The sequence below is a fragment of the Bombus terrestris genome, chromosome 12 (assembly GCF_910591885.1).
Source record: "Bombus terrestris chromosome 12, iyBomTerr1.2, whole genome shotgun sequence".
NCBI classification, from domain to species: domain Eukaryota; kingdom Metazoa; phylum Arthropoda; class Insecta; order Hymenoptera; family Apidae; genus Bombus; species Bombus terrestris.
In genome coordinates this window covers 1,037,745-1,064,488 of record NC_063280.1, presented here as the reverse complement: position 1 = coordinate 1,064,488, position 26,744 = coordinate 1,037,745, and the positions used below count along the sequence as shown (strand labels likewise).

The 26,744-nt window shown below is 37.1% G+C and overlaps 1 protein-coding gene and 1 long non-coding RNA gene across 26 annotated transcripts in view; one reads left to right on the top strand and one right to left on the bottom strand.

Annotated features, from left to right (window-relative positions):
- LOC100643982 (disks large 1 tumor suppressor protein) overlaps positions 1–26,744 on the top strand; it is a 542,862-nt gene that overhangs the window by 377,160 nt on the left and 138,958 nt on the right. For all 25 annotated transcript variants that reach the window (XM_012314498.3, XM_012314493.3, XM_012314492.3 and 22 more), the window contains one exon: positions 20,250–20,285. In XM_012314498.3, coding sequence (XP_012169888.1) covers positions 20,250–20,285 — 36 coding nt within the window. The remainder of the gene's footprint in view (positions 1–20,249; positions 20,286–26,744) is intronic.
- Positions 1,115–26,744, bottom strand: LOC125386079. Its single transcript, XR_007225931.1, has 2 exons — positions 26,217–26,744; positions 1,115–1,603 (listed from the first exon to the last, which is right to left on the bottom strand). It is a non-coding gene; the product is annotated as an uncharacterized LOC125386079 (long non-coding RNA).

Here is a 26,744-nt window from a genome sequence, read left to right as displayed (position 1 = left end):
GGGTATAGTAATGAAATTAGATTACAAAGTTTCTTACAAGTGGCAGAATCTTTATCTTTTAATCAAGCAATCAAGCATTTTGCTGTTTGCCAAATCGTCAAATTTCAATGGAATGTTAGTTCGTTAACGATCGTCAGAAAGGAACCATATCAAAAATGATAAAGAATCGAGAAGAGATATGATCGTTCTTGGTAAGTTGGTGAGAAGTAATTAGCGGAAATTGAGGGTGGCAATTAGTAATGATGGCAAAGAGGGCGAATAAGAGAAAATGAGAGACAGGGGAGTAACGAAATGGTACCCGAATCGGAAGAGTCCAAAGTGTTCAATTAACGTGATAAGCTCTGGGTAAACTCGTTACTTGCATCCCGAATTTTGTCCCCTCTGAATTCGAATTGGTAAACGTAATAATTTAAGGAAATTCGAATCTTACAATCTCTTCTGTTAAATAGTTGTCTAATATATATCTTTCATAGCGAATTTCGGAACTCGTAATCTCTTCTAATTAAATCATATAATTATTTTTCACTCTACAGTAGTGTTGATTCCAGATTGATATGTGATTGCCGTAGTCAGAGAACTATATAGGGTACTAAGAATAAAGCGTATAAAAGTTGAATTATAGTTAGCACAAATATGAATAAAGGGTGATACTATGCATATAGAGGCTAGGAAAACAAAACTGCTTCGATTGAAGTTCTCGTGAGTTCGTCTTGAGAGTTATTTAAAATTTTCCATGCTTGTTTGCGTTTGCAATAAATGATTCAACGAGTTTGCAACAGTGAACGGAATATAGCTGTGCGCAGAAATGAAACGGTAGCATGGTGAAGTATCTTCCAAGTAAACAAATCTGAACAAATAATAGGAGGATTCCAGTTTTTGCTGAGAAATACTTATTCTCTGCTCATGTTCAATTTTTACCGGAATAACTGTCTATTATCACTTCCAATTTTCTACATATTTAACGCCTAACTTTTTCATATTCACTCACAATCGTGATATTATTACTCGATAAAATTCTATGAGATAGATAGTATCTGTAACAGAGCATAATTTCAATTTTAGTTTAAACATTTTAGTTTTTCAACATGGATCGGGAAATATAAATTATACACAGTATCTTTATATTTTCTATTTGATATGTTGTTACAACTATAAATAGTTAACACTCCGTTAATCACGGTTTAAAAAATCATAAAGGAAAGAATTAATGAAAATCTCATACGTTTAATTTCTAAAACATATTCCTAATTGTACTTACGTCTAACGGTATACCAAAATGAATTTAAAAGACAACGACGGTAAACAATTTTATCATACGTCAACGACTTGATGAACGAGCTTACCCTTACATATGCAGATATATGTGTAGCGGTAAGCACATGACAGAGGGAGCATTGCACGATCTAAATTATCCGGAAATGCATCGGGCAGAGGAGAAGCACTTTAACTGGATGTCTCAAAGCAAGAACCCTCTGATGCAACCACTAATCTGCACGTCATCTGCATCAGAAGCCATCAGAGCGACTGATATGTATACGTTGTATACGTTGTATTCGTGTGTCCGCCTTTGATCCATGCGTTTTTCTTTCTCCATAAAGATTACCTGTTGATGAGACAAAAGGGATATTAAAATATCGACTGTTTTCAATTACAAACTATTACCAATAATAAACATACTCGTGTCGAAATTTTAAAAAGGAGGACAATTTATAAATACAAAGATAAAAGTTAAATTTACTTTTACGTTTCGTTTCGTCGCGTCGTGAGATCAACTTGGTTGCAAGAAATTAAATTTCAAAGTTCCACGTTTCGCTGCATACTACGAAATGCGTTGAAAGTTTCAACGAGAACGTGGCGAGTTGAAATTCAAAGGAGCGTTTTTAGCACCAGTTTAAGAGACAAGCCGTCCTGTGTATGGGGCGACTGCCGTGCGAACGGGAATTAATGGAATTCTACGCTCGTATTTTGCGAACGTACGTGCCCCTAATGTTCCGTAACGTTACGAAAAGTTGTTAGCTTTGAGCCACGTAAATAAGACGCGGTGGGTGCGCGTGCGTGTACCAATTTGAGCGGCTTTACGAGCAAATGGACCTATCCGCGAGGCATCTGGCTGGATACGAAATTATGGAATGCGTTTCCCAACGTTGAGGGCGATTTGTTCTGGAAATTTTGCGAGAATAAGCAGACTACTTCAACGTTGACACGCTAGGAATCCTGGGTAGAGATAGTGAAAGGCATAAAATCTCTTTTAATAAGTCTGGCAGTGAAACTTCTATGAAGTTTACAGCCAGTACGAAATATGAAGTTATGTAAGTGAAATCAAGGAATTACTAATGTTTCCAGAATTTTTCTTGTTAGTTTAAATATATTTTAAACTAAACAGGATATATTTCATTAAGTATTATAAATAGTTGTAATACTAACAAGATTAAACGTACGGAAGTTCATAAGCATACCATTAATGGACAAGTTTCAAACTGAATGGAAATGCAGGTAATGCAGGTGCAAATAGTCGGCATACACGTAAGGCGTAATCGTATATAGGGAATTTTCAATATGTCGATAAATCGAATACGCAGAACGCATAGACTCTCAATTAACACTAAAATGATAAGCAGCTTTCCGTCGAAGCTCTTGAATCATTTTACTTTCGCAACGTTTGTTTGTCATTTGATTTTGAGTTTAATGTCAATCATTAGATTCGTCATAAACAGCCGCATCTTTTGTAACTTCGTATAGTTCTATACATAGATTAAGCAGTTTTACAAGTTTTCTCATAACAAAAAACGAGCTTTCATCCGAAGCGTGCCTTGTACATTTTTAATAACGGTATTTGAAACTATAATATGAATAATAAAATGCTACCCAATTCTCACCCTTTGAAATATAGTATGTCTTTTAAACAACGTACACGTTTCCATATACAATGGCTAATACCTAATACAAAAGATATCGATAAAGAAGTCAATCTGAAAATGTACTTAGAAATTACAAGACATTTGTTGCAAACATATATTCAGTAAAGAATCAGTATACAACATTAATAGTCATCTTAAACATATAATCACTGATAAAGGTGATTCCACTAAATATTGGTGGCTTATTAATATAATGCATAATTGACTGTTTAATTATTCTTTAAAACTCTGGAAAATATATATCTGTAATACATATCTTCTAATTTTTTTGGATATTTTCAAGTTGGTTTCATACTTTGCCAATACAATCACGATAGACAAGCCCGATTGCAGTGCTAATGAGATTTCAAAATCTTTCGTACGAAGCACATGTTATATTTATAAAAGATTCCTAGAAGTTTTACAATACTTCAATATTTTATATTTTAGATGTTTTCCAGAGTTTTTATCTACACGATCTACCCTCCATCTTCAACATCGCAAAATTTGCCATAAAATGCATCCATTCCAGGATAATGGCAGTTTCATCGAACTAGGTTACAGTGTCTTTTTTCAGACTTGCTCAGTGTCGCTAACCTCATAAACAGGCATCGATACCGCGCGAGAAATTGTGCGTTGTCTCTTGATGCTCTTGAATAAACGTTAAAATAAAAACGTGCTGCAGAAGAAAAGACCGCGAACAACCGGCGTTGAACAACAGCGCGATTTCGTTGCGTGTCGTGTTCATGAAACACGTCCCACTGTCATCAATATCACTCATCCCGCTCTGCGATCAAAGTTCTGTGCTAGCTAGTAGTTTTGTCCGCGAGTGTAAACGGACATCCTAAACGTGGTGGTGGCTGAGCTATCGTGCTACGATTTTGAATTGAACCTGCATGGCAATAACGTTATTAATGATCGGGAACCGCATATGTCAAACACAGTCGTTTGACTAAGTACCTTGATACGCGAATTACTTTGATACGCGAATCGATGTTCAGAGCAATCAAGGTACCATATAATACGATAGAATATTCATATAAGCTGAGGAGTCTAATTGGAGTAATCGTCTCTTAGAAAGAACATAAATCGTCATTAAATTTATAATTGAAAGACTTATGGTAAAGCTGATTCTTATTAAACCTCTTGATTTTTTAGATAATAACGTTTCACGAAGTTATTATTCTAATAATGTTATAGAACATCCTGGAGTATTCAACATAAAAACTATTAAGTTCAAGTAGAAAATACATTGTTCATTATATCGACCCAATTTGCAAATACCTTTCTCTAAAAAGAATTTAAGTTACAAGATCTATAACTTAGTGATTTAATTTGACATGAGAATTGTATGATTTGATTGATAAATATTTTGATGAAAAATATCGAAATCTAGTGGAAGAAAATAAAGATTATCAGAGTTAGATATAATGCTTTCAATTTAGGTACGCAACATTCCATTGTTAAACGATGTTCCCTAAACGATATTGTCCCACCAGACTTTCCCTATTACTCAAGAGAAACCATGGAAAATGCTTTTGGACACGAACTATTAGCGTTTCGCGAAGGGTGACGTGATAGACGATACGAGACAAGTACTCGCGTTCTCAGAAATAGAAGCACGAAAGGTAAAGAAGAAGATAGTCAGCGGAGCGACTATTGGTGGCCTCTTTATCCGCGCGGCGGTAAACCTGGCCGGAATTAAAGTAAAATACGAAATATCGCGTAGCACACGAGCGGAGCGACGAAGGGGCGCGGGCGACGCATCACGAATGTATCCATTAACGTGGAGCCATGCGTTTTCTTGAGGAAATTCGTTTCTCCGTTTTCCACCTGCAAACCGGAATACATGGCCGTCCGACCGCGGATGAGAACAAGGAAAGAAGAAAGAAAGAGAAGAAACGCGGGGCAACCAGAGGGCCGGGGGTGGATAAAGGGTGGATAGAGGGTGGGAACGACTCATGCAGAGCCTCTTTAGTGGCTCATAATTCAACGAGAGCTTTCCTCGAATTTCCAGCAGTCTGGGCTTCGCCGGAGATACAAATTTTGCACGCACATTTCCATGGAAACGGCTATATGGCGCTAGTCATCGTCAGGAGAAAGGGACATTAGTCGGTTACCCGATTGATCAATGCATCGGAGATTACCGCTTTAGAAATTTATTTCGATAAGAAGCTATATCGTGTCAAATAAAGCTTCTCGTTTCGCTTGCCTTGGTTGTTTCGAAATTTATACGCGAAACGAAAGAATTAATATTTGGGATCGGGTGTAAAATTATAGTGTCTACAAAAAGTATTGCATTTATTATAGCATTTACATACTAATTAATTAACTCCAAGTAAATATCAAGTTTTGTATATATACAAGAGCTAACAGAGTTGGTCAAATTCTAAGAGAGAATGAAAAAGTGAATGTATCAAGGATATTTCACTGATAAAGCTTTTCCTGCTTGATATACTTTTTGAAATACATTCATCTCTATATTATTGAAATGGACCTCTATATAGAAATGGGTTTTCTCTGTTTATTCTATTGATTTTAACAAGAGCAACCGGAATTTTGTTCAACCTTTGTACTTATCACAATTAAATCCTACTTTTGCTCTCGTTCGGATGAAATTAATTGGGGCGGAAATATTGCTTCTCTATAACGAAATTCGCAATGAAGCTACGAAATCTAGGATCGTGTGATTTTACGTGTGTCAGATGCATTGTGTTAGATCACGAATTTACAGCAAATCCGCATTCAACTGCAGGCAGCGATACAGCAAGGGAATATGGTGCAAGTTTCGAAGACGAGTTTCCATTTGAACAAGTCGAGGCATCATCGGAGAATTCGCGTCTCTCGGGGATTCCTGACAATGTCTAAGAGAGTATCAATGTCTGTCCTGTTGGCAATGAACAGCTTTCATCGATGCAACCCCATCTGTTGGACCCTCGAAATACGTGGTACGATTCGAAGTTCATTCGAGGAAAATCCAGTCAACTCGATCATTACTTGTTTAAAGTGAAACTATCGAAATTGTTAGTCGACCTCAGAAATTAACAACATAGCTGTATTATTTCGATATCGGGAAGGATGTGGTTAGAAAAAATACATAATTGAGATACAATTATCGAAAAATGCTATGCTGAACGAAATAGAGAATATAGATGCAAATGAAAATCGTGAATATATGTAGATATTGTGTGTATCGCCCAGGAACGTTCCTTTATTTTTGTAGACTACAAGTTCGACGACAATTTCGTGGAGTTTAACTTGAACGTCGATTGAAGTTTCGCGTCTGTTTTCTTGATAATATGTCGAGCATAAGTAACATTAAGCATGGATCCCCGAGTTGGTTGGTAACGCGTGGAATGTTTCCCTTTTTCTCCGACGAAGCTTTCAAGCTCGACGGGATTTCGTGAAACGACTATTTATGTTAATACCGCGTATGCCAAGGAAAGTATATAACGCGAAACAGCGTCAAATAAGCAACGTCGACTCGAAGAAAAAACAAGAGAAGGAAAACTTGTTTGCCCGGTGGAAAAGTTCTCCAGCACGTCACGTTTATGGAAACTACTTTCAAAAGGAAAGGAACAACGGATACTCGATATTAACGTTGGCCCTTTCGACTTTCCTGCATCAACATTGCATAAGAAACTTTTACAATCAATAGTTTCTTGATGGTTGGAATTTTAACGCGTTCGTTGCTGGAATAAACTTGCCATTTCGTACGAAAGAGTTTCGTAGAAAATGAAAGAACAATGACGCGCGATAATTATGTTTTCCACGAAATAGCCACCGTTATCGCACTAAAAAGTAAAACTCCACAAAAGCTTATACGTCAACTCGCGATTGAGCTGTTTAATTATTAATTGTACATGCTTCTATTCGTCTTGCGTCAAGATGAAAGTGCTGAATTATATAAACGGTGAAACGACGAGAAAGCGTTTTAGTAGAAACAGAAATTGGCCATTAGTCGTATCGAAACCTAATGTTTTAATAGAGAAACCTTCCACAATTTCTGTAAACCGTCTGACGAGAAGTGACGTGGAAAAGAGCGTCGTTATCGACGAAATGCCCATTCGCCGTTGCACCGTTGAGTACGTTGCTGAATGTGATAAATGTAACTCCTGGTTTCTACGACTTCCTCTAACACTCGGGGTTGCCATCGAGGCACAGTTATTCATGAGCTTGCTGTTCGCTTCTACAACTTCCACTTCTGCTTGTTCAAAGTTTGTATACGACTAGTGAAATCATGGGAAACGTTACTGAATGACACTCGTATCGTTCTATCGCGGTAAACCGCGGAAACTAACTTACGATATACATATATTGTCAAAGGAAGCTTATATTTAATTTCGTGAGACCCATTCCAACTCTTTACGGCATTTAAGGTATTTTTATTTCATCAACTGAAATAAAAAGAGAAATATGACTTTTCTTTCTTGGAGCTTACTTCAAGGTTACTTTATATTCTTGTGTAAATAAAGATGAATTCAAGGAGTATACATACGGTAACATCAAATAATCCAAGGTCAGAGGAGAACAAAAGTTATTTGCACAGAGAAGAGGCACAAACGTCAAATACGCGCTATGTCTTGGTCTCGTTTGTTTAAATACTTTCTACCGTCACGTGGCTTTTCATCGTAGTGGTTACTACATTTCTTCCGTAAACTTTCATGATATTATAAAACTTTTGCATCTTGGAGTAAGTGATACTTTTAAAAATATGTAGCTATATAACTTCAATTATCTATCAGGTTGTAAATGACGACTATAGAGAAATTTTTCAGTACTTGCTAATTTCACGTATGACAGTCGAAAGAAAGGATACTTCTCATAAGTGAACAATTTACCATACAAAGCGAAATACATGATTAAAGTGTCGATGTCCTAAGTGTGATACGTCACTGCGATTTTCCATTATTTAATGCTTCGCTTAGAGTTCTTCTTATAAAATATATACTATTCTATAGCCTAAATGAGATTTTGAAGAGCTTAGTTTAAAAAGATTTGTAAATTTAAAAGTTTAAAAGGTTAAAAGTTTGAAAGATTGAAAATTCGAAAGTTTGATGCTTTGAAATTACAGTATATTGAAAGGATGTCAATAAAACAGTTAGCTCTCGGGCAATGATCACTTTTGTATTGCAACGTTAGCTATCACATAGTACTAACGATAGGTATCACATAGTACATACCAACGATAGACTGAGAGCTTCGAAATCTAGCGTTTCACACGGTTGACAGACGTCGACGCGGCATTAACTCCTCTCTGTTCGCCTTCTGTCCCTTGGGATACAGGAGGGAACAATCTCAGGCTGGCAGGTAATATTCCCTGATAACGAACCTTTGTGCTTCGCGTTACATACGTAGTTTTGAGTATTCAGCTTGGAAATTTGATCGAGCACGATGACCCTTCATCTTCATCCCTTTACGTCAGCCTTGTACGTACCAAACTCGATTTACATTGAATGTCTGTGTTGTTACGGACACACGTGAATCTGCCATGAAATTGTTGCAAACTGCATACATAGCAAATGCATATCCTGATTGTATGCACCATACTGGTCATCGTGGTCACCGTATCCTTTTGTCGCGAGAGTATTTGATTGGCTGCCGAGATTGAACTGGAATTACGTCCTGGAACCAACTGGTAGTCGAGAGACAATTATTCCTTTTGTGTCTGTGCTTTTTAGGCGATTAAAAGCGCACCGTGATTTACGCGGTTTGATTTGAAACTTCAACGTCACATTTGCAATACTAGTTGCAAAAGCAAACAATTTTTTAGGCTGTCAAAGCGGTTCGGTTCTTTGTATGCATTGAATCGTTGATCGCGAACCGAATTGCTGTATGCTCGCTATGGGAAAGTATTTTAAAATTTTCTATTAAAATCGATTGAAAAACATCAAAGACTGGTGGAAATATGGGATAGAAATTTGTAACAAAGAGACCGAACTTGCGTAGGTTTCTAGGATGGAAGTTATTGACAATCACATCAAACATTTTCACAAAAGGAGGAATGTGAATTTTTCCGCTTGACAGAACCGCGTATCCGTTAACAACAAATTCATGTTGGAGCTAGTACGTTCGTTACCGCGCTCCAGCGGGCATTGCTAATTGAAGACAAATCGATTTCGTTTTTTAATTTTGCTGCCCAGCCAAAATCAATTCGAATTCAATTTCGTTTCTCGTGCCGGTTAACGACTTGCCACGCCATCTCCGTGTTCCCTCGTTGTTTTTACCGATAATTGTAACGACCGTATGTATGTCTCGTCAGCGAGTATGCCCATCGCTGTTCCACAGCCCAACAATTTTTCCATTATTTCCGCCGTGTAGCTGTTGCGAGATTTTCCGCGTGTTTGCCGCACCCGATAATCTATTACTCCATGCGCCTTTTCGATTTTCAAATTCAAACGTAATTAAAACTGAAACATTGACAACTTCCGCGAACTTTTGAATAATTTCTACAGAAGATTAGTTTCTGCTTATTCATACATTAGACAATTAATGCTGCCGTCCTCGATTAAAATATTCTATCTGCAAGTAAAGTTATATTATATACATGTTGTTACGAAATAGTGGATAAATATTTTAAATTAAACGAAGGAAGATATAAACAGCACAAAAAATAATGAAATTTTAGTTCTTCCGGATTTTTCGAAACGGTAAATAGAACATTTTAATTAAGGAGGGCAGAATATGCACGCGTATTCGTAGAAGAGATTTTGTATGAATACCATTTCGCAGCTGCAAATTAATATACATATATTTCAGTGTTATTAAATTATAAATATAAGTGCACAAATGTATAGAATATCTCAAATAAAGTAGATACTTGCGATATTTGAAACATGAAACGAATTTCCATTTTTGTTCCATCTCTTCAGTAGTATTCATAAAATTATGAATGCGCATAAACATCCGCGATCTAATTAAAAAATTCGATATTCTCCCTTGTTTTTTTTTTAAAGTACCTAAATTTTCAAATTATATCAACCCTCCACAAATCACATGGGATTCGACGCATAACGTCACCGCGGGATTTCTTCAGGGAAGTTTAATTAAAACGCCAGTCTGTCGGGAGTAGAGAGAAAAAATAGAGATAGATCGGCCGTGCACAGTGTTTCGAGAGAATTAAACGCTATCGTTTCCCGATTTGCGATACATCGGCATCCACGATGCATACATTCCGGCGTCGCGACAGTGGCGAAGATCTTTATTGCGTTTCGAAGTACCAGGACTGGCAAACAAAGCGGTAATCTGTCGTGCAGGTTGTTCCGGTGGCGCGGCACGAAATTGCATTCCATAGTAAACGGGCGAAAATGGCGAAGGTCGTGTGTCGGCCATCACATCGGCAAGCTTGCTGCTCAAAGTGTACACTGTAAACATTCGGTGCCCAACTAGACCGACAATGCGAAAAAGCAGAAGTCGCGTCAGCGGGATACTGGACATTTTTGCAATATTCGAAGGAGGGAAGCTTATGTCGATAGATAGACGGAGGACGATTCTAACTTTCTTTCTCTGAAAAATTATTCTAACGTGAGAGAAAAGATTAACACCTGTATTTTACATATTCGAAGTGATTTCCATTACGAGATAAATCATTAGAATATTTAATTGTTAAACACACAGAAGCGAAAAAAGTAATTCCCACGATAGTCTCGGGTAGTCCAATTTAAACTGACAAATTAAAGCCAAACATTTCCAAGGAATTTGTGGCCCACGTTTCGTAGATAATATAGGGAATCCAATTGCTAGCTAAAATTGTTTCTACAAATTTTTCTTGATTGGTGTTTCGTGTCAGTCGGATGAGCCGCGTCACGAAGGTTTCTCTATAAACTGTGCCAAACAAGACCACGTTAATTCCAGGCAATTTTCGACGAATTCACTGTAATTTTGTTTCGTGTCAACGTTTAATGCTTTACACGCTTTATCATCGAACGACATTAACGAGCGCGGAGAAAGTTTGGTTGATCGGATGAAAAGTCTGGAGGCCGTGTCTGACTGTGCATTTTATTTCGTAGTTAACGATAAAAGAAAGCTTTGCGTGTAGCCAGTCGTTGAACATTGAACGATAATTAAGATAGAATCTTACTACGAACGATTGGCAGATTTCTCGTTAATCGGGCGAAGCTACTCTATTCTGAACGTCTCCGTATTTAAGATTCACCGCGTTGAATATACTCCGGGTCTTCTGTAGGCGATTAAAACGTGACGGGATTTAAATTGGAATTATTTAAATCGCGGCCGAAGTACGGTACAGTTAAACGCGACAAACGAAACACCTTTGCTCTGTCGTTTACGACGGCACTCATAAATTTTATTCAGAGAGAATTTGTAGGAATGATCAGACCGATATCTGCATTAAAAAGGATCTCGTCGGCTTAACTATTGCCAATTTTTCCCCCGATTTGGATTTTCTACGCGAATTACTAGACGCGTATCAATAAAACTTAAATACTATAAAAGTTTCGGTATACATGAAGCTCGTATCGGTAGAACAATGAAGCCAATGAAGCAAACGAAAAAAGCGGCCATTCACAGAATGGTGACAACAAAATATTGAGCTGCACGTTTCCTGCTCTTTTTCATTGTTCCACCCCTCTCATCCTTTTTTATTTTCCTCATTTCTTGTATTCATTTTTTGTTTCGTTGTCGATACCTTGAACGGCTATAGATTTCTCAGCTCAGAACACGGTCAGGCATATCCCTCGAACCACTTCATTGCATCGATGAAACAATAGCGTGCACGCAAGTCTGGGTATTTTTTTTTCTCTTTTTTCCTTTTTCTCTTTTCCCTTTTTTCTCTTTTTTTCTGTTTGGTTGCATTGTCGATGAATTTCAATGTATACTGCAATAAATTGCGGTCACGAGGAGCGGTTGAATACGTGTGGGCGATAGGTTGAAGTTAGGATAGGAGAGTCAGCTTTTCCTTCCCCGTCTTGGGCTTTTCTTGGCGCGTCAATGCTTGCAACGATGATAAATTTATCGATGTTGTTCGAGAATTAATCGTTACTCGATACAAGATCACATTTGTCAATGACCTTAGAACACGCCCTTACAGTCATCAGTAGCTCCCGTTGATTTAAGTGTAAAAGTTGTCACGTGAATTCTCTCTATTTTCCTCTTTTTTCACGAAATAACATTTTGTTATGACTCTCGTAGAATATGTCATACCATACCAGATTATGGAAACAGATAAAGACAAAGGAACGAATCGCGTCGTAAGAAACGAAATAACGAAGGTACCCTCTTCTGGACGTCGGTATACGCGGAAGGAATTAACGAGCGTAACGAAAGTTGCGGAGCTTGTACGTATTACCTAGAATGATTCGACGTCCTTGTAACGAGAGTTTTACGTCCGTTTCATAACCGCGGTTCTCCATAATCGTAAAGAAAGCCGGTATCGATCTTCGTTGCTTCGATACCGAATGACGAGCTAACGATGACGCTGGACCTGCGTTTTATTGCTCCTGAAACGCGAACCTGTCCACGACTGTTTTGCTAACCACCCCCATGGCAGACATAAACTCGCATTGCCCCGAAGCAGTTGGTATATTTCGTATTTTCTCCAAGACCAAACTTCAAAAATTGTGGGTGGTTTATCTTCATGAATTATCGATTTTCAATCCTGAAGTAATTAATGAAATGGTGTGATCGAAAAGTAAATTTTATACATGTATGTATGTATAAGAAAAAATTCAGATCTTGCGATATTAAAATTTTATTGTGTTTATTTATGTTCAGATTTTATTCATAATGAGAACTGTCTACAGCTATTTTCGATCCGAATCGATGAAATAGATTTGTTTTCAGTGGTAGAACATATTCAGAACATACACGCGATCAAAACGGGGAAATTTTAATTAGAAGCAAAATTATTATACGATTTATTGGAGCGATTTCCGTAGGATTTTGTTCATTCTGTTTGCAACGGCATGAATTATTATTAAAACATGCACAGGCGACTTGGTTCCGTGTTTAATATTGGACGTTATAATTTTTATCGAATAATTCTCACCGCGCAGAATTTTATGGACGTGTAAAAAAATTCCCTTCTATCCGTTGCGCGTTGTCGATAAACAAAAATGTTTTTTGGTTCTTCCCTTTTTTATTTTTACGTCGACGAGCTTTGAATTGTATACTGATACGCTGCCGCTTGTTTGGCGTTCAGAAACATGTCTGACAAGTAGAATAATTTTATTGCTCGCTTGAAAAAAATAATTTTAAAAATATTTAAAAGAAAAAATATTTAATTTTCAATGTTGGGAAAAATTTCGAAGTTAATACAATTATAGGATAAGTAAAATCAAAACGTTTCCTTCCATAAACTATGTTTATGATTGATTGTTCAACATATGCACGAGCGACAAAGAGAATCCGATCGCTTGAGCGTGCTTGTGTACGTGTATTCAAAAGGTGAAATAGTCCAAAATAGCGAGGGACTCGTTAACGAACAATGAATAGGATGATGGTCGTGCGGTTGACCAGGAAAGTAGGATTATTCAAGGTCCGTTGCTTGAGCCGAGTATGCGAACTGTACTTTCGATTTACGAAGCACGTCGAGTGTATTACGAGTAACACTATCCATCGTTAACTGCTTCCCTTTGATCCTATCACAAGCCGGTACATTCGAAATTATTTCTCGTGTATCTTGGTCCCGATTAACAGATCTGCTCCTGTTTTTCCTTCGTATCCTTTTCCCTTTTTTTCATGGCGTCGCGTTATTTCATTTGTTCTGCACATAACAGTGCAATGTACAACAGTTGGGCCATAATACATGACACAGAGCGTTTCGTGTATCGAACAATACAGCGCGATGTTCATCTGTGTTAAAACTGAAATTGAAAATGAGAAAAATACAAATTTTTAGGGTAGAAGTACTGATTGTGAGTAATGAAGTTGCAAACATAAAGACCGTATGTGTTTCCTAGTGGACGTACAAAGGAACGAATAAAATGGGAAAGTTTATGGTAGTAAGTTTATATGGATATCGAGGTAACGAAGTGAAAAAAATACGTTATTTTATTTACATCGAAGTACCTTTTCCAGGTCCTCCTTCCTCTCTCCGAAACCTTCGAATCTTTCATATTGCGTTAGCACTTCGTAGCGGATCAGGAAGAGAAGAACATAAGGTACATCTATCAAGTCGTAAAGAATATAGTCGCCGAGAATAAACAACCTATAAAGCGTTCTAACGTCGTTGAGCGAACGTCGTTTTATTAGCTGAATTTCTTTTCTGTTTCTTTTTTACAGAATGCGGTATATAATAACAGAACAGATACTTTTTGAGGGGTCGGTGAATTCATCACGACGAGCTCGAAAACAACGATGCTTCACTTTCAGAATCAGCAATAGGCAGCAATAAATTATTTCTGTCGTTCAATCGGAAATGGTCGTATAATTCATTGGCCCGGGCATAATTCTGACCCGACGTTCGACTATTCAGCGAATGGACTTTTTATCAAAATGAATTACAAGCGTGAATGACCATTGTATCAACGCAAGGATTTCTTTGATTGTTTTCCGTTCAGCTATTCATCCAAATGAATGACAATCGATGAATAGAAATCCCTTTCTTTTTCCTTCTTTCTTAAAAGACAAACATATTGTTGTAAGACAGACATTTCTTTTTGGAAAGAATGTTCAAGATCGGACAAGATTTTTAAAAACATTTGTTCTTTCTTTTTAGCAGAATTTGAAATAGCTTTTATCCGTAATTTTTTCATCATATCGATGCAACACAATGCTTCGCTTAGAGTGTTTCCCATGAAACAAATATTTCTCGATAGCACATAACATTTAGAAAAATTTGTTTTTCTTTTCTTAAGTTGAATGTTTAGATACTTAAAAATTTGAGAACTAAGAAGGTTGTTTGATCCAGAAATTAAATCATTCTGCTGTACCAATTTTTTCATCATATTGACGCGATCCACTGAATTGATTTTCAAAAACCAGAAACGTTTCCTTCATCTCTCTTGTTCGAATAACTTTACGACGCCGTATTCTTGATAAAAGCGTTCCACATAATTATCGGGCGAACTTGAAGTAGACCTCGTTATATAATAGATCGATAACGTCGATCACCCTCATGCGTTCCAATTATAACGTCTAAGCGATCCCAAGTCGTTCAACGACAGAAGTTCCGAATGACGGTGCGGCGACTTATATAATTAAGAAGCAGAGAAGGACAAGGGGGGGGGTGGTCGCAACGAGATAGGACCGTTAATAATTTGCAGGAAGGAAAAGGTCGAGAGTAGTGGTCTCACGACCTCGGCGGACAATCCTATGTTTGCCGTGAGGCGTGGTTGCCACCTCAATTAATTATTGCCGCGTGTTCATAATTAAGCGGTCGTATCGTTGGCCAACCATACTGGATCACGCGAGATTCTCGACCGTGTGGAAACTTCCTGAAGGTCCTTGTAAAACTGAATTTACGAGGTCTTGCGAATTTCTCGTTCCCCTTGGACACTTCAGTTCTGTTTTCTTGCGAGCTTCTCGTTACCTCTGTAATCCCATCGTCGTAACAACACGGGGGCAATTGCTCTATGGCCTCTCACGTGACCAGATGGCTTTATTCATTTTTTACGAAATAAATTGTCCTCCAGAGGTTCTGCAGCTACTGACGAGCAGTTATTACAAATTTTAACAATTTGTGATCGCTTGGCTTGTTAGCGATATCCCAGTCAATGTTGTTGAATTTTGAATAGAAGAACTTTTTAATCGTCGATATTAGCGGAAGAGATATTTGTTTGGGAATAATTTAGAACTTTTGAAGGAGTATAACATTGTGGAAGGTGTTTGATGGGGCCATAAAAAATTTCAGAGGTGCATTGTTCTTAACATTTTGAAAATCACGAACACTCCAAAATATTCGGTCCTCCCTGCGATTACGCATAAAATTGATTTTGCGAGATAAGGCAGAATTCCTGGATGCTAAGGAACTTCTACGAGAACTCCTTATTTGTTACAACTAGTTTAGAATACATCCAACGAGTGAAACGGGCTCAGATCAACATGACAATTTCATACCTGAGATTCGGGCTTGTATGGTATTTAGTACTACAACAAAATTTATATCTTAGTATAAGCTCGATGTGCCATGAGTGTTGAAAGGTTCTCGAAATTATTATATTGTCGCGCAGATCTACTGTTTCAGCCTGAGTCTCGTAAAAGATCGTATAAAGTTAATGAACGCTATATTTTATCTATAATTTTACGTAACTACTATTTTCTTTTATGACTTTCTTATATCCATAAATAAACGAAAATTGTTTCGAGTTAAATGGATTCGAACGAGATTGAACGCCTATAGAAGCTGAACTTCATTATAAGAAGAAGCTACAAAACTTTCGTATCACGATACCCAGCTCGTATAGCGAAATTCGAAGGTGAAATTCTTGCTTGAGAAACTTCTCGCGTATCGAATATGCCAAAAGCGATGGCTAAGAAACTTTTTATCTCTATGCAATCCTAAACATTCCAAAGTGAATGAACAGAAATGCCAACATGTTTTCGTGGTGATAAAAAGTTTTTCGGTCGTCGCTGATGACTTCGCTGCTGCAAATAGTATCTAATAGAAACAAATCTCTACCGTATCGGTCCGTTTTAATGCTCCGTTGTCGATCTAGTTTCCTTAGTCGTTAAATAGTGGTCTTAGAACTTAGCAAAGTACATTGTAAGTTTAGCTATTTCCGAGAATCTGCTCACATTCCTTACAAGAAAAAGTAGCGAACGATTCGGCTACGATTTGAATAAAACTTTGTAGGCTTGAAAAACAGCCGAAAATAATAGATACGTATTTTTTTTAGCTACGGTAACTCAAGTTTAGGGAGTAAAATGACTCTCCAAAGTTCGACCGTTTAGTAAAGTCGTCGCACCTTTTATTAGCGATAAATCTTTACGATTTTTCACCAAGGGAAACGACTTCCTGTGTAACGTAATTTTCTCATTAGAACACTTTAATAAATATTTTTTATATTTAAACTTATCATACGATACATTGTGTCGTTTCTCTGCAATTTATCGATACAATATATGCATGTATTTCTTTTATTCGGTATATCGTAGGATTATTGGCGACCTTCGAACGGTAAAAACATTAAAAAGACGACGGAGGGATAAGTTTCGTTTGTTACGTGAAGCATGCAAGTTTATAAGTCTCAGGTTAAAAATCGAACGACCAAGGGTAGAAGGGCGTCAATAAAATGTAAAAAGGGAAGTCGTTAAAAAGTAAGTGCTTTTTTTATATCTTCGAACGATGACGCTGCGTAGGTGTCTGCTGCTATGCCACTTGAAAACTATTATATGTTACATAAAGGAGAGCAGGAAGTCGTTCCTTCAATGAAAAATGAGACCCGCGTCCAACTTCTTACCTTTTTTTGTTCTTTTATTACTTGACGATGGTACGGAATTGCTGTAACTTCAATTGTAACTTTATGCACCAAATTACAGAATTTATGATTCAAAGAAGATTTGTATATTAGTATTAATCGAATCGATTTAATTGGAATAAATTCAGCACATGCCAATGAAATTAGGCGACAAAGATAAAGCGCAATGTACATAAGATCTTTGCAATTAAAGTAAGGTATTCCGTGGATAAAGTTAATCGTAAACGAGAAAAGTTCGGAACGTTGTTAGTTTAGGTATCATCCTCGTGGCTGTCGAAAGTTACGAATGTACCAATTTTCCCAATTAGGAAGTTTGCAATTAAGTTTGGCCGGAAAGGATTGTCTTTGTAAACCCATCTGCTAAAAGTATAATGACCAAAAAGATATCTTACAAAGTCTAGTTAATGTTGTCCACTTGTTTATTTGTTCGCCACTTAATGACTTTAATTAAATTTGAATTTGTAATTTATCGCGTAAACTGAAACGTAATAATAATGTGATATTTTGATTTAAATATCTTGTGCTAAATATCAACATATACAATACCTACATCTGACTGCGATTTTCATTATATATTTGCCATATTTATATACAACCTAATATCGCAAACAGAAATATATTGCTTTTATAAATTAATAATGAAATGGCTCTGAATAAATAGACTCGCAGCAATAAAGTTGAAGGTCAATGTTTTTCAATTTCCTCTACGAACACTTTAGCCTTTAACTTAAGTTTTACGCGGTGTTTACCTCTGTTAAATAATCAAATTTTCAACCGCTGCGTAATTTGTAGATCCGTAATTTTCTCCTCTTTTGTTTTCCTCATTTTTAGATATTTATTCTGTCGTGCTTAATGACGAGAGAGAAGAAGATAATATAAGCAAGGAATATTCTGTTACGTAAATAGCAGAATAAATGTATATCATGATAGTAATGTAGTACTGTTAACGATCGTCGTGTGTACTCTTACTCGTATAACTTTTCGGTTGCTTCGAATTCGACATTTCGCGATAACATGGATAAGTTCATACGTCTGTTTCTTTTTCTCAACAACATGAAATTGATATTGGTATTATCCGAATAAGCCATCGAATTCGCTCGAGGCACGGCTTTCGTCTTGTAATGGGATTTTGATACTAACTGGTTGAAAGGTAGCAACCCTCATCATGGGAATAATTTCCTCGGCGTATCTGTATCGCGTTCACTACACCTTGCACGTTTGGATGCGATACGTTATCGTCAGCTTACACGCTTTACCGAATTTGTGTTCTTCTCTTTAATGCAAATTGATAGCATAAAAAGAAAAGATTTTTACCTATTACAAGGTACTCAGATTTGTCATATTCTGCTTGCTTAATAATAATAATGTAAAAATTATTAATAGATATTACTAATAACTAGCAGAAGTTATTTTGTACGTAAGCTTGTTATATATTAATCGTTTGAAACAATAGAATCTGATACCAGTAGTAAACACGGTAGAGATAATTCGAAATCGCGAGACTCAATATTCCCCGATATACTCCATATCCGTCTAATTCAACATAAACTGCAGTGATTCTCTATCTCTCAACATATAAGATATTATACAACACAAATGATGCTAAATTTTTGTAGTTCGATATTAGTGACAGTAAATAATGTATACGATCGTGATACGGAAGCTTTTAAAGAATCTAATAAAAATTCAGTAATGTATGTCACGTAATGCACGCAGAATTTCACCTAATCCATAGTTCAACGAAGCCTCCAGGATCTTGAAGTTTCCAGATGAGTGTTCAGAAGTTTCGGGATCTTTGAGTACTTCGGTATCCTTGGGGTCTGCGCGGTCCTCAGTCCTCCGGATTTTTCGACTCTTAAGGTATCCAAAGTTTCCGGTCTTTCCAGTATACTTTTTCAACTCATCTCTTTTACATTTATTCCGTGCAATTTGCTTAATTTATTACTATATTTCTCACATTTGCTGTCATAAATTATCATCCTAATATCTTGACTATGAGTTTAAATCTTGTGAAAGTTGTACGTTAAAATGTAATACACCATATGAAATCTTTGAAAATTTTCAACGCATATCGGATATGCGTCATAATGAATACTAGGTTGAATCTCTTTGTAGCACACGGACGCAATGTTCAACGTATTCCGCGACGCCTATATTGCCACCATAAATCTAACAAGGCGGTTGAACATTAACCCAGCGACCGCCGTCTATACTTCCGGTATTGGTCGACCTCCATATCCGATAAAATAGCTGTCTATATGGTTTCTGATATTATTTACACCGATTTAATGAACCGTAACAGAATTACAACCTTCCGGGTAAAATCATGTTTATCTAAATAGAAAAAAAGATTACCTATCATAACACGTGTAATTGAAATAACACGGGAGAAAACTGTTTTTAACAGCGAAACGAATTTTGTTGATAATAATTGTTTTCTTTAATTTTTAGAAAAATATATTATAAAATATTGAATACATTCATTTGTATTTATTATATTATTGTTTGCCCTCGAATGTCAATTTATTTTCACGAATTGGCAAAAAGAATGATTTGATTAAATTTTTCCTCTCGTCGACAATGCAGTTCGTTTTTTCGTAGATGCAATCACGCGAATGATCATAGACTAAATTTCGGGATATAAATCTCTGTAGGGACGAGATAGTGGAGTGGAAAATTGGATGACGATGTCGGTTCACAGGTGGATACTACGCCAACTCTTTGTCCTACCGCAAATAAAATACGTTTCAGAACATTTGGCATGAACACACTGCGAAATTTGGCAGTAATGCCTGTCCGCTGAAGTATTTACCGATATTACAATCTCCAACGATATTTTCTTCTCTTTTTCATATGGGACAAGAATGAGATACATACAGTTACTCGAACAAAGTTTTTCCATGTACTATTTTCTTTAATACGTTAATAGAACGCAGCTTTACAATTTGTACTCATATTATTCCTTCCATTGCAGAGTCACGACAGCTGGCAAGGACACGACGGGGACCAGGTGAGCATTCATCGCTTACAACTACCAACGTTGCTTTGCTTTTGCTCTAAGCATGCTGCTTTATTCTTTCTTTTCTTCGGTTATCATGCGCTTTAATTACTCTACTCTACTACCTATACCTCACTACTAGTACAATTGTTCTTTTTTATTTATCATATCTCGTTAATTTTTTAGTTGTATTATTCTATTCTAACTTAAAGGACCTAATGAGACTGTAGTAAATGTTTGTCGAATTTTGTGCATGTTTTAACAAAATTAACAAGAAAATTGTACATTTGATAGTAAAAATGATGTGGTCTATAATTATTCATTTTCGAATGGTATTTACTATATTTTGAAGAACGATAATTGAATTTAAATGGTTTGATGTACGAAAACGTATTTTCGACAGAAGAAGTCGTACTTGCCGCATGTATCATGTAGCGTTCCCAGTGGTATCGGCAAGGGTAGCACAGAAACGATTAAACAACAGGAACATGTAACGGTGAAAGAGAATACGCTGAGAGAATGAAACCAATTTACATGACAGTGATACATACGATTCGAATTCTTACCACCTGGTTACGTAGCTACAACTTGCAGTTTATCTCTTCGTTATTAAGGGTTTTGCGGTTTTTAATGATGCGATGGTTTCAACAACTAGTGCATCAGGCTTGCAACATTCCTCGTTAACGATTAGTCGATGTTGTGCTAGTGCTTATGAAAATATTTATCAATTCGGGAAATTTTTCGTGTACGTCTTAGATATTAACCAATGCTCTCCTATCGTAGCGCTAAAATCCACGGTATTTATGCCCACATTTTTCAAACATCGGTATACATATTGATACATTACCATGTTTATTGGTAAATTCATTAATTTATATGCGATAATTGAATATACTTCATTACTGCACCTGATTGTTAATCTTAAATACATTGGAGTTTTTAAAGGAAAATTTTAAGATAAAATCGTTTAATTTATTAGAAATATTGGTACGCGTAATATGAAAATCCTAAATGAGAGATTCGTAATAGATAAAATAATCGTTTAATTAAAGTTTATTAATTCGCCCATGGCTAATGTCCGTTAATATCGACTACCATACAACAAAAGAGTCGGACGGTATAAAAGTTTCTGGGAGAACTGAAATACGAGAATATTTCCGCGAGACAGAGCGTCGCATGGCGACAACCATGGAACGCTTTTTACGAGGAATGAAAGACGGTAGAAGCACTTAACAATGAAGGCTGGTCGAATGAGATTTAGTGTACCGTCTAATCGGGTTTACTCTTGCCTTAGGGTTACGCCCCTTGCTGATACGCCGATACAGGCTTGGACTACGAGAGTGGAAAAACTGTGGTAGTATGGGTAAAGAGTAAGAGGAAGGAAACTGAAGAAAACTGCGAGACCAAATGGTTAGGGGACGCGCTCCGTGAATTTAAAAAGATTCGTTAAACCTTGATACTGCTATAGACTGCGTGCTCTGTAAGGGAACTCTTTGTTAAGGAGTTCGACTACTCGCCCATTCGCGTAATGTTTCTCCGAGATTTATCTCCGAAAGAAGATTTGCCAACCGTACCGGAACCTTCACGGGAACAAATGACTAATCGATTTTATTGTTTGATCAATTTCATTCGTTACAGCCGGGCTACTAATTGTAACTTTAAATCAATTTCTTGGCGTAAATATTTATTCAAAATTTTATGGAAGTTTCATTTGTTTAATGTACTTAATGTAATTAAATTACTTCTAAATTTTTATGAAACAGTTTAAAGGCTCAGGAGATTTATATTTATCAGGAGATTTATATTTAAACCAATGACGCTCTTTAAATTTCAATATTCGAGATCTATACACCGTTCAAGAGTATCTCGAAGAGGTAAAGTTCTGAGCGATGGTTTCTGATACAAACCCTCGAACGAACTACGTATACCGTTTTTCAATAGTGCCTTCTCTAGAGAGGATCTATTTCGACTTCCATCTTCTTGTTTCGAATATTCACAATATGTCACCCACTACGCCATCCTATAGCCGGCTTTATTCTCTTTTGTAACGATACAAAGCAGATCGCTCTTCCCTTTTCCTTTGTTCACTACAGACAATTTTGTGTCGAGATTCTTCTTCTCTTCGCTTCATGAAAATTCTCTTAAGATAAATCGTTCAGACAAACCTTTCTTCATCGTTTCATCCTTTTAACGTGAAATTTAGTAGCATCGACTCTGTTATCACGAAATTATGTTTTATAAAATATTACAAAATCTCGCCATGTAGATCTTAAATAATTTCTGTGATCTACGATAAAGGACGTTCGTCGAAGGGTTCCCACTGCTAAAATACATCAAACGAAATCTCACCACGATTTGCGGACGTGAGTTCCTGTGGGAATTGTAGAATGCTCGTGCACACCGGATTGCCACATTGAGTTATACCGAATCCGAATGAAATCGCTTTTATGAGAATGAATGTAATGCACCATGGACAAGCCGAACATATTGTCCGATGCATGCTTGCATTGTAACGAGTAGGTATCAAAGTTTGCCCAGAGATCGCTAAAACCTTCTTTCATCGGTGTAAAAAGTTTGCGGTTCGTCAGGCGTTAAGATGATTCGTTTTCCAGGCTATTTTATTTTACTTCAATATTTAAACTCTCTTCGTGTTAACAATCTAATAATTTTCACTTAACAAGGAGGTCGTTATTTTCTAATGAATGTTAAACGTTTAACGTCTTGTAAATATTAAATAAGGAAACTCGACGAGGCTTTTGCGACTCTTGGAGTAATGGCTTCGTATATAAATACAGGACGCATTTATTATTCCAGCAGAGGGGCTTCGTTTCTGTCCAAGATATTAAATGAATCAAAATTCCCTTTTCTCGGTGTATCGCGGTTACTAACACGGGGAAAAGGGCTTGGTGCCAATTACCCTAACTCACCCTCCTGCCCAGCTTTATCTCCGCTTTCTTTCTCCCTTATTTACTGCCTGCCCTTTTCTCGTATACGCATTACTCTCTACTTATCCCTTTTTCTTCGGTCTCTTTTTTATTCCTCGATGAGCATTGCGACTCCCGCTGCAAATGAGCCACTCCAGTTATAAGAGATTAGCCTAGGGCCTAGGGTGTTCGGCAGCTAACTTCCTATCCTTCTCTGTGTGTGTGTTTTTTTCTCTCATTACTAGGGTTATACAGAAGGCGGAGACTGCTGAGATTCAACCGCAGACAAACAAAATTCTGAAAAATACGAGAAAGAAATGGATCTCGTGACGTTCGGTCCCCGACATACGCTAATTAAGCTCCAGCATCCTCTTCGGCATTTTCCTTTGGATTCCATTACGTTCGACGAAATAAAACACGAAATCAATTGTTTTGCATTGGTATTGTTTTTTTCTCACAATCCTTCCATTCTCCCATTTTTTTTTTTCACACAAATAATCGTTTAGAATGCAAATTTAATGCTATACGAAGTTACGAACTGTATTTGTGAAGTTAATGTAAAATAAATCATTTTTTAAGAATGGTGTACTTTATGAAACGCGAATATTGCGTAGGTTTATAATTAGTTACAGTTAGTTTCCAATTCCTATCTTTGCAAAAGGTACTGTACAACAAAGTTTAGTGAACGTTAAACAGCTTATCGACAGAGTTCGTAGAATATAGCTGCTACAACACATAGGTGTCACTTATAGTTCTAATTCCAATTATATTGTGTTTCACCTGTACATTAATATTTTATTAATTTAGCAATACGAATTCTATGTTACAAATTAACATATTTACAAAGATTGCAAAGAAAGTATCAAGTAAAAGTTTCATGCCAGCAGGCTTCAGATTTGAAATGTCCAATATCTTAAGTCATCGACAAGTCAATCGAGTCACATTTGATGTATTGAATTGAAAAATTATATTGATCGTTTGGAAGCAAAATAATAAAGGTACCTACATACATATATCATCAAATCAATATTCAGCCGGCCAATTTTCAAAACGGAAGTTGTATCCGTTTCTACGCAATTTTCGGTTAGAATGTAGTTTTGGTCGGAAATCGGTTCAAAGGAATGCATAACGGAGTATTACGGAGACATTAAGCGGACTTCGATGCATCGACGCGATTTCGGCGGGGCCTATTTGCAGAGATAGAGATGCCGGTTAGAGAAATGCAAATTGCAGTCAGTCAGACGGCATTAAGCGTTGCCATTGTTCCGCAACGTACTCCGCGTGTCGGTGGCACAGTTGCATACGGCAGCACGCAAGATACACCATCGGTGAAATTGCCTCCCCGGAAATTCTAAAGGTTTCGTTCAAGTTTCCAGGTCACATAGCTCGGGGCATTCGAGGGAAAAGGATCGTCAGATATGAATGCGTTGACTGCTTTCGGCCTTTGAGCATATTTATTTTTCACGAATGATTAGAAAGAGTTCAAGTAGTCGTTAAAAAGCCGGAAGGTTACTACTTTTTTCATATTCATTTAGACGCGTGAAAACAGTGATGCATTGAAACAAAATTACGATGTATCTATACTCCTGTAAACATATCTAATCGTAGGTCGTTGGATTTCGAAATGACGGCTCATAGAAAAAAACTGGTTTCTTCTACAGCTCGGATGGTTATTGTGCGTTCAGATCGGGTATTTGATCTTTTTTTTTTTTTTTTATCAAAGTCTACGAAAAGGAGTTGAAAGAATCCGAGAAGATCCTACTGTGTACGAACATTTTTATTGAGAAGGAATTCCTCTACCTCCGATCGTGTGCGCTGAGTCAAACAAGAATCACGTTTTTTTAGAGATTAGATTGAAACGAGTTTCCTGATTCGCAGACAGTGTCACATGGTCTTACGGGGTCGACTTCGAACTCGTGGATTCCTGGAGACGAGCAGTTCCATTTAAATTCCATCGAACCTGATGGAATAGCGATAACAGAATTTTTCACCAATTATGGGAGTCGTTGAAAGCGAAAGGAGTGTTTCCACGAACGCAAACGTATTTAATTACACTTTTATTTCCCAAACAAGACAATGCTTTTTCTATCGGATTGCGACATCTCAACTGCTTGGAATGTTAAGAATTTCTGAATCTTTAAAACTTCATTTCTATAAGTAAGTCTATCGTAATGTTTTATTCATATCGATAATCTGTTTTAACAATTTATATACTATACAATTATAATTTCGGTATAGAAATATCAAGAAAAATATTTAATCGGTATACAATGACGATAGGCAAGAGCATAATCAAACAGGTAGCTTCCGAAATTCATGTAAACTGTCTATCTTACGATTGTGCCCGAAGCGATATCTTCCTATCTACCTCAACTTCCCCCAATCACGAAAAAGCCGCACGACCTCGCGCGATCGGCCTGGCACGAAACGGTGCAGCGTCGCCGAAGAAACGAACGTCTTTTGTATGGTTAGTACATTCTGGGCGAGAGGAAGCGAAATATAAGAGGAAACGAGAGGAAGAACGAGAGGCACGCGGTAGAGAACGCGAGTACTTTCGTGTAGAGTTGGCCACTTTTTATTCGAAATAGTGGATAAAAAATTATGAGACACAGAAATACAAATCTGCGCTAATGGAATAAAAATTTACTAACTCAATTATAACTAAAACAACACTTATTGTTTCTAAAAACATATACATTCGAAAAATGTTTAAAAAATAGACAAGTAATTTTAAAATTCTATCAAATTATTAATTGCTTAATAATATATAAACTCGAATTTACTAAAATAGAATGTACCTCAAATAAATTTTGGTTAAAAGCAATTCGAAATCGGAAACAATGGAATTTTGTAATTAAATTTTGTTATTGTATTCGACGAGTTTTAATGTAGCAGTTATTTATTTGAAACGCATGTTAGTAAAATAAACGTTGATTAAAAACGAACAAATCTACTTTATACAGGTTGAAAAATAATAATTGGAATAAAAGTTGATATATTTGGATAACGCCCAACTCACAGTTCTGGCGAGGACGATCGTGCAGGTTCGTGCAAATCCGGTGGTATTCGGCTCGGCACTCTCCGTGCGTGCAACGAAGTTCATGCCGGCGGGCAAGCGATGACGTCAGCAAGCAAAGAGGCCCGTCCACGGCCAGCTCGGTAAAGCGTACGGAGGCTCTTGACGTTTCACTTCTTTGCGTACACGGTCATACTGTTTTCGGTTGGTCATTTGATTTCTAACTGGCTGTGTTCGATCGGTATCGCGGAGATTGTGCGTATATCACGTGGCGGGAAAAACGTTTCGTTGGTCCGATGCCGCGTGTTCCTTCTGCGAGTGCAATCGTAATCGAAGAGTGAGAGAGAGAAAGCGGCCAGAGAGGCGGAGGAGGAGGCGTCCGTAGCGACCTAACCTCCCAACCGGTGCGTCAGTGATTTCAATCGGAGTTATAGCACAGCCGTATAACCGTGTCACGCAAACCTGTACAAACTATTGCGGAAACTGACTCGCCCGAGAAACACCGAAACATCTGGCGTTCATCGTTTGACA